Source organism: Diceros bicornis, chromosome 27 (assembly GCF_020826845.1).
Source record: "Diceros bicornis minor isolate mBicDic1 chromosome 27, mDicBic1.mat.cur, whole genome shotgun sequence".
Classification (NCBI taxonomy): Eukaryota; Metazoa; Chordata; class Mammalia; order Perissodactyla; family Rhinocerotidae; genus Diceros; species Diceros bicornis.
Genome location: NC_080766.1, coordinates 39,469,575 through 39,481,383, shown reverse-complemented (window position 1 = coordinate 39,481,383; position 11,809 = coordinate 39,469,575). Strand labels below are relative to the sequence as shown.

Here is an 11,809-nt window from a genome sequence, read left to right as displayed (position 1 = left end):
TATACGAGTTTCCATTTCCCTGTAGTCTCTCACCTTATTTTTAGCAAAGGGAGAAATGTTTTTAAAGTAGTCGATTTGCAACAAAATCGTCTTAATTCTCTTCAAAATGCCTCCTTTTGTTACTAGGGTAACAAGAAAGAGCTATTTCCCAGAGTTCACGTGATCCATACGACTTCTGCCACCACAGAACACATTCCAAATGACCCAACAGGCTTAGCTGCAGAATTAATAGGCAGACTTAGGAGGAGGAAAAATTTACGGTCACTCCAAGCTGAATGGCCATCATCGTCATTAAATAAAAAACCAGTGAGGAGACGAGCTCTCCTGACAGTAAATACAAGAAAAATACAAGAAACTTGTATGCAGAGAAGGGAGGAATGTTGACAACATCTTACAAGAAAGAAAAAATTCTGTGATAAACAGAGGTGGGACAGTTGAGACGCCTCAAACCTACCTGGGGAACAAGTCATCAGGGCTGGACCAGCTCTTGGTGAACAGACCCTCTGCATCAGGAGGCAAAATTATAGTAACCGGCTCTGCATGTACAGCCAGGCTACCAATCAATCAAGGGCAGGAGAAATAGAAGCAGCCACCCCCTTCAGCTCAGAAACGTGCCAAGGGCACTGGGTTGCAAATCTTTTTGTCCTTATCATCATCCCTCCACATGCGGATGATAGAGTTACATTTGGATAAGGCTTCAAAGATAATGCACACAGAGGTGTGTATAACACAAAATATGACATAATGAGACGATCGGTGTTGTTTGAAAACGTGGACCAAATAATCCGGGCAACCCAAAACATCCATCCCAACGCAGACAGAGAATTTTTGCTGCGGATTCGGACTCGGCCACAGACAGATTGAGTCCAGGCATACACAAGTAAGGACAATAAATACAGAAATAATGCTCCTTGGGACAAGATATTTGCTATTAATCTTTATTTGTATGACTGTTCTCTGGAACGCTCTTCCTTTTCAAAGCTAATTCTGAGACAAGTAGCATAAGGCACATACAAAGGAATACTTTTCTCATTATCACAAAGAGAAGTTCTATATTTTGAAATCTTTTTTTTTCAGGGTATTAGTAAGAAGGCCTATTCATGCAGAGCAAAAAGAAAAAAAAAATACTAAACAAAGGCCAAAAATGCCAGGCACATGAAGGTATGTATGTGTCTTCTTCACATTTAATTTCATGTTGATATGATTAAGTAGATATATCCATGTACATCTAAACATGTCTGATAGTACAATTCCTTGGTGAACCCCGGATGTACTGAGAGAAATGTGCTAGCTTTGGGCCAAAGCATTTTGTTGAGTTTGGTTTGTGGGGAGATAGTTGAAATGTTGCTTCATGCCTTAGGTTTTCTAAAAGAAAGAGAACATATTAGGGAAAAGACTGTTACAGAGAGGCAGAGAATGTTCACCACAATCTTCATTATTTAACATGCAATGTAGGGAAGTATTGCCTTTTATTCTATAACCACTGCTCGTCATTTGTTCCCAAGTGCAAAGAAAGGAAATTAAATTTTCATGGCTAGACTAGAGGACAGTATTAAGTAGCGGCCTTTAAGAGATAGAATTCAGTCTCATCTATATATTATTTCTCCTGGAGCATCAATTTAGCATCAATTTCAAACACAGACAATGAGAATTCTTTCGTAGTTCTATTCATTGCCATGTTCTCCCTAAAACCATCTTTTCAAATAAAATGCCTGCAAGATTCATGAGCTATGAGATGGATTTGTCTTTGTGTGACCAGAAACCAGGCAAGGAAAGGGTTAATGAAAATCTGATGCATAACTAAACACAGTCTGTCAAACGTTTTCCAGATAAGAAGAAAATTAAAGGTGCTGTTTTTCAGAGGTTGATGTCCTAGTGTTTGCAGATGTTGCCATCCTACAGTGAAACTTACACGGTTGCAGCAGGACACCTGCAAATTGATCTAGCTCTAAGTGTCCAAAAGTTACCTCAGACCTGTTATGTAATAGCATGTTGCATTGAGCTCATTATGTAAGGCCTGCACACGTGCCCTGATTAGGCCCAGCCGTTACACAGTTGTAACATATCCTCTGCATTCTGGTATATAAGACCTCCACCTGCATTAAGCTGGGGGGGTGGGGGTGGGGGTGGGGGACACTGCTTTGGGAGCTATCCCCAGGGTGGGGGTGGGGGACACTGCTTTGGGAGCTATCCCCAGTGTTCTCCATTGCTTGTGCAAGCAATAAACCTTTTTCTTCACCCACTTCAGCCTTGGTTGTGCTTTTTGGCTCTGCACTCACCAAGAGATAGACCCACTGAGTTCAGTTACATTTGGAAGCTGAATGGTTTGCTGAAATCTGATTGCATTGCCATGTTGCATTTTAAAGAATGACATGGAATCTTTCCATGGGTCAGGCATGGGATTTAGGGAGCTGTCTGATTCACTCCTTCACTGTCAGGCATTTTGACCTCAGAAGAGACTACTACGGATTGGCTTCCAAACTAGAAGCCATCAGAGAAACAAGCAAAATGTGCTGGCCACAGCTGTAGTTGCCTTTTTTTTTTTGACTCAGCCTATAAAGCCATCTGGCTACATGAAGGATTCTCTCTCAGCTGTGCCATTTCACATTCAATATTTTTTTATAATTACCAATTTAAAATTGCATAATTTTTTACTGAGTTCACATTGGTTTAAAACATTTAAATTGTATAATTTTTAAAGAACTTTACAAGCAAAGTGAATAGAAATGGATTCAAACAGCACATATGAGTCCTTTACTGTTTGGGAGTTTTTTTTGGTATAAGGATAAATGTCAGCATATTTTCCTTTCCCACCATTCTTCAGAGAGAATTTCTAAAAGCAAACTTGCTGATTTTCTTTTTTTCAAAACTGTGTCCCAACCCATTCCTTAGAAATGTGATTAGGGACACTAATTAGATAGACAACAGACTTCTCAATAGCAACAACAGAAAAAAATTTAAAATAAAATAAAATAAATGAGATCGCTTCCAAAATGACCATCATTAGGCCTTAAAGTGGAGGTCTCTGTGTCCAGAACATGAAAGAGACCATCCAGGAAAACATCAAATGATGGGCTGGATTCACCTTGTAATTTAAATAAACGAAAGATGAAATTTTCATGGTCTAATAATAAATGGTGATGGCTACTCTCACCAGCTCCAAGATTTCCTAAAAATATATTGTGGGTTTTTTTATATTAGCTTTTTATTTACAAGTGTAAGTATATTAAGTGGGGAGAGTCACACTATTCAAATTGGTCTTTGGTACATAGAGCAGTGGTTTGCATTAGCCAATCTTTATAAAGCACCAGAGATTTCTTCTTCCTTCTCCAACTGAACCCTTGTGCCCACCCTTCACCAGACAGGCTCCAATTTATCGCAGAGCTTTGCTGAAGACCTACTGTGTGCTTCAATGCTTATTCCCTCATTCTCTCCTCCTTCCCCACTCTACAATATCAACAGCCCAAAAATCTGTCCTACATGTTTCAGTAGAGGCATAATAGGGACAGTAAGGAGACTAAAAAAACTGTTTAACTTTAAGTTTAAAAAAGAACCCCTATAGCACCAGGGCAAACTGTAATCCTTACTGCCCTGGAGAATAAACTGCTGCCTCAAATTTGGTTGCAAGGTTGAATAATATTAATAATAGTACAATATTTACATAGGTATTTTGCTAAATGTCTGGTAAAACCAGATATTTTTATAGCACGTAATGATCTTAGGTGTTTTCACACATCCCATCTATCTGTATAGCCCACAATATTTGAGCATGTCCCCCAGGTCCTCAATATCCACTAACATTAGACACTATCACTCTCTTATTAATATATTGACACGGCGCTTACCACACTGTTAAGAATTACATAATTATTTTTCATCATCGATAGAAGTTTAAAACTGCAAGGCAGCAAGCTTACTTGTCAAAGGTACCCAGAGCGACTTCACCGTGTTCCATGCTGTTTCTACACGAATGTTGTGGTTAATATTTAATAAACGAAAACGTAATATCAAGCACTTGTCACTAAATCTCTAGCAGCAATATTTTTCTTTCATGAACAGCTAACTTTGTGATTTTTTTAACGCTATAATGTACTGCCATCATTATGAACACCGATTGTCATTCCCCTATAGATATGCAAGTATATTGGTCAGCAGAGGAGTCTAGGTAATAGGATGCTGACAACAGAACATTTCCTGTACCTTCACTTAAATAAAGGTCACAGAGAGGCAGAGGAGGAAATAGGTACAAAGCAAACTCTTCCTTGCCTCAAAGGTACGCTTTTTCCTTGAAATCATGTCAACCATAGCCTTCCATGCCCTAGCGCACAAGAAGTGGGTCAGATAGAGTTCACCAGCCCTGCGGCTCCAGAAAGGGGCAGCCCAGGACCTCAGGAAGAGAGACAGACATACTTGAATTGGAATCCACTTCTCCTATTACCACGTGAAATGTAATGTAGACTGCATACTGTAAAAAAGTTTTCAACCCCAGAGTTACGCAACTACCTGGAAAAGTTGAAGAAATCAAGCATGAAAAGGCCTAAGACTCTTCTTCTTCTTCTCCTGCCTCTTCTTCTCCTGCGTCTTCTTCTTCTCCTTGTTCGGCTTCCTCTTCCTCTGCTTCCCCTTCTGCTCCCTCCTCGGTTACTTCTTTCGTCTTATTTTAACAAAAATTACATTATCATTGAGGAGTGTAAGGGTCAAAAGATACAGAGAGGAAAGGATTGTAAAATCTCAGGCTAGAGCTGAGGGCCTCCCACATCCCCCACCCAACACACAGACACCACACACCCAACACACACACCACACACCCAACACATACACAACACACAACACACGTACCCCCAACACACACACCATCCACCCAACATAAACACACCCAACACATACACAACACCCATCACATGCAACACATAACATATATACAACACACACGGTATACATACAACACACACACACTCAACACATATACCATACACAACACACATACACAAAAAACACACACAACATACATGCAAGACAAACACACACACACACACACACACACACAAAGACATCATCTTTCCAAACACAGACCCCACAGTTTGGAATGGTGCTGAAGAGCAGTACGTTAATTCTAATGGGTTTCATGATTTCTCTTAAGCATAGAGTCTTCACTCATATTAAAAGACTAATGTCATCAAATTATCTTTAAAAATTCAGAAGGCAGTTAGATGAATAAAATACAAAAAGAATCTCAGCAAATAGAATTTTGTCAGAAAGGATGAAGCTTTTAAATTTATAAGCTGGTTATATCTCATTATAACAAGTTAATTTCTTCAAACCAAAGTATCAGCAACCTATACCTTTAATCTGAAATTACTTCCAAATTAATAGTATGTTTGTCTTATTTTTATATATAAAAATGGAATTTTTAAAAACAGAAGCTTGCCTAGCAAGAGAGAAACTAAAGAAATAATTATTGGAAAGATATAACTTATAGATAATGAAAAATCACAGTATAGAATAGGCTAGAAATAATCTTTAGGCCTAAGAATAGTAATTAGTTTGATACATAACATTAAAAACAGTGAAGTAGATCTATATTTACTGCCCCTCCTCAAAAAATATAGATATATTATGTGAAAAAAAAGTAGATTACAGAAGAGTATTCATCAAGGTTTGATAAATATATGTGTGTGTGAGTGTATAGTTAGTGGTTATCTCTGGGTAATGGGATTAAAAGCTATTTTTATTTTCTTCTTTTATCTGTATTTTCTAAATTTTCTGTAAAAATTATGAACTATTTTGTAATTTTAAAAATCAACAAAAGTTTCTCTGGAGAGTTTCTTTTGACATTTGGGACCTTTTTTTAACATTGATAACTGTCCATAAAACACCTAGATAATACATGTGACTTTTGGTAAATTATTCTCCCTACCCTTGAATTCTCCATTTTAATTTAGCTCTCTGATTAGCATTTTAAAATGATTAATCCAAAAATGTTCAAAAACAATATTCTTAAAACTCTTAATTACAATGAAAGTAACTGAGATTTAGCTAACATGAGGGGAGAGAATACGAGGAGAGAGAATCCGAGAATGTCGCTTTGGACCTGCCCTTAGAATTCACTAACATTCTCTGAACTTATTCATCTCCACACTCACATAATTACATCCCTATTAGGGCTTAAATTTAAAACTCCCCATATCCCAAATAATAAACTGCAGATTCCACAGGCAAGCAGCTGGGTAAGAATCTCAATTCTGCTTCATTTTGACACATAACGCCTCTTCCACGTCGTCAGCAACAGGAAAGGAGCATGCTGACCTTGCAGTGCTGAATTAATGAAAATTATCAGGAAGCTCCTTAAAATGAAGTCCTCCCCAATGCCTACTAGGAAGCAAAACAAAATTTCTCAAACAAGAAAAAGATCACTCTTTGAAACTTTCAAAATAAAGCTAGAATGTTTCAACATGCAGGAAAGGAATGGAAAGGAGAGGATTCATTTGTGAAAACAAACTGAGTTTAAGAGCTTCCTCCATCTCAATGCTCTCTCTTTCTCCCTACTTATTTCCCATTGCTCATTTCAGTCACCAAAAGAAAATCAAGGGCTTTTTTTTAATCAAACACAAGTTCCTAATGTAAAGTAAACGTTATTGTCTTTGAAATTAGATGGACTTTTTATGACGAGCATTAAAACAGCAGGAGTCCTTGCAATTGACCTCCATCTGGCAACACATCAGATTACCTAGAACCTATGTTCTAATCCAGTGGTTCTCAGACTTGACGGAGCATCACAGTCACCTGACAGGCTTGTGAAAACAGTCTGCCGGGCTCCACCTCAGAGCTTCTGATTCAGGAGATATGGGGCAGGGCCTGAAAATGCTTATTCCTAGAGGTTCCCAGGTGAGGCTGATGCTACTGCTCCATGAGCCCTGCTTTGAGAACCTCTGCTGTAGTCTATACGCTCTCTCTTAAATCACGCTGATTGATAACCAGAGCATGGTGAACACTCACAACTAGTAGGTTTGGCATCACCACCCACTGAAATCTTCATTTACCAGTGTGGGTTACGTTCATTCCCACCCTTGTGTATGCAAGTTAGAGCCCTGTTATAATTATATAACTTAAATAAACATCCTGAAAATCAATGAAATATAAACATGAAAATAATGTTTTCTTCTATATAAACTTAATGGAATATTTTGGAAAGACCCAATACATGTAAGTAACCTTAAAAACTTATCAAATAAGGTGTCAAAAAAGCTGGGTGGCAGGAAGACTCATAAAATCTGGAGATATTATGCACCTAGATCGCTTTGCAGGTGTCTTTAAACTTCTGCTCTATTTTAAAGAAACCAAAACTGGAATTTCTAGACGGACAAATAAGTATGTTTACGTTAGAAAGACAACAAGTAATTCTAATCATTGGACTCATTTAATGAAAAGGTCTTCATCTTGCATCAAAAAAATTGGCAGTAAATACACGTTTATATATTTCAGGTCAAAATAAACATTTAAGGCCCCTACATTCTTATGATTTACCACTTTAATTGACTTCTTCATTTCATCAAAGAAACTCCAGCTCCAAACACAGGATAGGAGGTCTTCTACTGTACCTGGGAATGTTGGTTATTATTTAAGCATAGACTCTATAAACAAACACGTCAGCCAGGCCAACGATAGTTTAAATTATGTTGCAGAGGATAAATTTTATTCCTTTAAATTTTATCCTTAATACTGTTTTCTAATTTGTGTGTGTGTGTGTGTGTGTGTGAGGAAGATCAGCCCTGAGATAACATCTGATGCCAATCCTCCTCTTTTTGCAGAGGAAGACTGGCCCTGAGCTAACATCCATGCCCATCTTCCTCTACTTTACGTGGGACGCCACCACAGCATGGTTCAACAAGCAGTGCGTCGGTGTGTGCCCAGGATCCGAACCGGCGAACCCCGGGCCACAGCAGCGGAGCGCGCGCACTTAACCGCTTGCGCCACCAGGCCAGCCCCTCTAATTTTTCTTTTAATGTTGTAATTGTACTTTTAAATCTTATACACTCAGTACTCATAATTTTTTAATACTTTCTTCTTATTTTGTATAATTCCTAACCTTTTATCTTGATTCTCTTCTATTTCAGTTCTTATTCTACCTTTATTCATTTAAGACATCTCTTTCTTAAATTCTTCTTCTTATTGAATGTATATGTTTCTTTTACATCCCTAATTTTAATTATTTTTATAATCTTTTCTTTCTTGTTACTGGTGTTTTTTCTTATGGCCATAGGAGGGATGGCAGAGAGGAAGGCGATGCCCAAAACAGGGAATTGGAGGCTCTTATATGGCTATGTGATCTCCCATCCCTATCAATCCTGGCTCCTAAAATGAAGACTCTCAACCTCAGCTCTATCAGACAACCTGAAGGCATGCCAGTGCCCAGCCCTGGAGGGTCTTATTCACTGGCTGAGGGAGGCAGGCTTCTGGAGGTTCAAAACACCACAGCTGATTCTAATGCACACACACAGGGGATGAGAACCACTGTTCTAATATACCCTCAAGTTGGGCAGGCAGGTTAAAAATTCTTTGACCTAAAAGATGTTTTTATTAAGCACAACTATTAAAATATGCTACTGTACCTCTTCCGTTGCTGTCTCTCCCTCTTCTTCCTTAGGTCCAAAATAAAATTAAAGAAAAAATATAAATTCACGTAAATATTAAGTTGAATCTAAAAATTAAGTGAACTATAATAAATACATGTTCATCAAAATGAAATATATTAATTTATCGATAAAATATATAAATAGCAAAGATATAATAACTGAGCAATGCCTACTTATTTCATACATTATATTTCAAGCCCTCGGAATATTCTGAGATTAAGACATTTTTCCATCACTCGTATGCCTGAGACAATAAAATTATTTAGTAATACTGCTTAATTATATGTCTAATTCTTTCTCTATATCTAAAGCATATTGCAGATCTATAGAGCTGTCTAGTAAAATTCAGACCATATATGTAAGCAGTTAGAAAACTGGAACAAAATTATGTCTTTCCTGTCTTTATGTCCTTACAAGGATGCCTTTACTTCAGCTTTGAACCTATTAATAAAAGTAGATCAAAAACTTTTCCTCCATCAGAACAAAATGATAACACTTCTGAACCATGTAGTATTTAAACACTGATTTTTGGTTAAAGAGAGAAACTTGCAAGGTAAGAGAGGGTGAGGTCATCACAGGCTCAGACAGGTCTCCATTCTGCCAGCCCACTGGAATTTCTATTTCTCCAAGATCAAAGGAATAGGGCCGGGCTATAACTCCTAAAAATGCAAAGAAATAAGAGCTTTTCCATCCCTTTCCAAAATGGCCCTATGATAAACCTCTCTGAGACCAGAGTACTACAATTGCTGTAATTAAGTGGAGAGATGTGGTTCCAAAGAACAGTCCCTAAACTTCCTAATGCCTTACAACTCAGGCATTTAGCTCATGGAATCTTGGACTGGGAGCGTGGAAAGTAATCTTGCAGTCGCGTATATCCTCTCACCCAGTCTCTTCTTTGGACAGATGAGGACACCAAGACCACAAAGTCAAGCAATTTGCCAAAAGTCACAGGACAAGTAAGTAACACAATTGGGACTCACATCAAGGTTCCTGGTTCCTGGGTGTCCTTCCTACTCTACCAGGCTGCCTCTCAAGATTAGTAACAGAAAAGTCAAAATCATGGAAGACAAGTGATAGAGGACCCACCACACTGCCACATTCCCTGGTCCACCCTCCTGTTCTTGGCCAGTTCCGAAACAATACTCTCAGATTTCTGAGGTTGGCATAGAAAATGCAGTACATGAAAGCCTGATCCAGCTGGCCAAGGCTGAGTCAGCCCAAGAGGTTCTTCCAGCACTGAGAATCTCCAAACTAATCTTTACATTAAACACCATTGGCAACACACCAAGTTTTAGTGCTAACATAATGTCCAGGAAAAGAGAGTCTTGCACTTGTTGCAAAATTCAGGTGTTGATTTCTCAGTGGTATATTGCCTGTATCTCTTTAATATTGCCTAATTCTGCCCATGCCTTGTCCCTCCCCTGCCATGACAGCCATCTTCTCTCACCAGGGTTACATCGCCTCTAGTCTTCCTTATCTCCAACTTGTTCTCCACATTGTAGCCAGAGATACTGTTCTTAAAAGACAACAAACCTTACCATGCTGCCCTTGTGTTTAAAAACTTGCATCCTTTCAGAAAGACAAACACTGTATGATCTCACTCATATGTGGAATATAAACCAACACATGGACAGAGAAAACTGTATTGTGGTTACCAGGGGCAATGGGGGTGGGGGGTGGGGGGTGGGCACAAGGGGTGAAGGGAGTCATATATATGGTGATGGACAAACAAAAATGTACAACCCAAAATTTCACAATGTTAAAAACTATTAAAACATCAATTAAAAAAAAGAAAAAAAAGAAATGGGAATAAAAATTAAAATCCATCAGCTTGGCAAAGAAAAAAAAAACAAAAACTTCCATCCTTTCAAGATTAATCCACAATCCTTAGAATGGTTGAAAGGCCATCACAATATAGACTCTGCTTGCCCTTCTAGCCTCAAAACTCTTTCTTTCAGCCATACGGATCACATGCAATTTTTGCACATCAGCCACACCTTCCAGGACACTGCTTAAAACAATATTTTAAAGGAAGACTTTCCTGACCCATCAGGCTGAGTTAGGGGACCCCTTTATCTACTCCCATAATCATCATTTACTTATCTGTCTCCCTGACTAGTCTGTGTACTCCTTGGGACATGATCTGTGTCTTATTCATTTTTGGATCTCTAGGAGCCAGCCATTGTCTGGAACCAAGGGGTAAGCACAATATATGTGTTAAGTGACTGGATAAATGAACATATAAAATCTGCTATGAATTCTTTGGCTCACAAAGAACATTAATTTTCTTCTTATCCACATGAGATCTTAATAAAATTCACAATACACAACATAGAATTATCAACTATGTAGAGTTTCATATTTTTCTAAATCCAATTATTTGTATTAACTGGATTCAGCTGAAACAAATGCATTAACAAGATATACACTATAAAAAATGGGGTTATCCTTAGAGCTATCCTGGAGGGCAGTAGGGGGTTTTACAGAAATAAGTGCTAGTCTCAACTTTTACAGGTTAGCTAGCAGCAATTATCGAGAGACCTAGGACTCTTTATCAATATCTGATTTGACCTTAATTTCTTGAAAGAGACAAAAAATAGAGAAAGTAATTGCTCAGAGAATTTACAGAAATACTAAGCCTTAAATGGTCAAGTAAGTTTTGAAAGAACCCTGGATATTACCATCACCAGCCCTGCCAGAACATAAGCTCTGGGGAAGCAGGGACTTTGTCATTTTCATTGCTCCATCCTCAGTCTCTGGAATTCTGCCTGGCATGTGGCAGCACTCAATCTGTCAATAAAATGTCGAATGAATGCATTTATGTATGCTACTCCTGCTCCAACCTCTTAGGAGGAGGTGGGATATAGCAGTTAAATAAAAACTTAAACTTTCATCCTTGGCTCACAGAATTATAAAGTATCAGAACTGGGCAGATCTTTAAAAGTCATCTACAAGTGACATCAGCATCATGGTGGAGTGAGAGGTTCCCTTTGTCTCTCCCCTCTAAATTACAACCAAACATCCATTGACTAACAGAGGATTCTCTACATAGTACAACAGGATGCCTAAGAGATCCAGGCAGCTATACATCTGAAGGTGGGTGGACTGGACCCCTGGGAAGCAGTGGAATTAGAGGAGCAGCCCCCTCCCTTACCCTGGTGACAGCGATTCAGGAA

General features: G+C 38.5%; 1 protein-coding gene across 1 annotated transcript in view; it reads right to left on the bottom strand.

Annotated features, from left to right (window-relative positions):
* Positions 1–929: 929 nt before the first annotated feature.
* SH3BGR (SH3 domain binding glutamate rich protein) overlaps positions 930–11,809 on the bottom strand; it is a 70,216-nt gene continuing 59,336 nt past the window's right edge. Inside the window, exons 6-8 of the mRNA XM_058523120.1 lie at positions 8,610–8,639; positions 4,504–4,654; positions 930–1,365 (exon numbers count right to left, since the gene is read on the bottom strand). Of these exons, the coding sequence (XP_058379103.1) occupies positions 4,538–4,654; positions 8,610–8,639 (147 nt within the window). The 3' untranslated portion in view covers positions 930–1,365; positions 4,504–4,537. The remainder of the gene's footprint in view (positions 1,366–4,503; positions 4,655–8,609; positions 8,640–11,809) is intronic.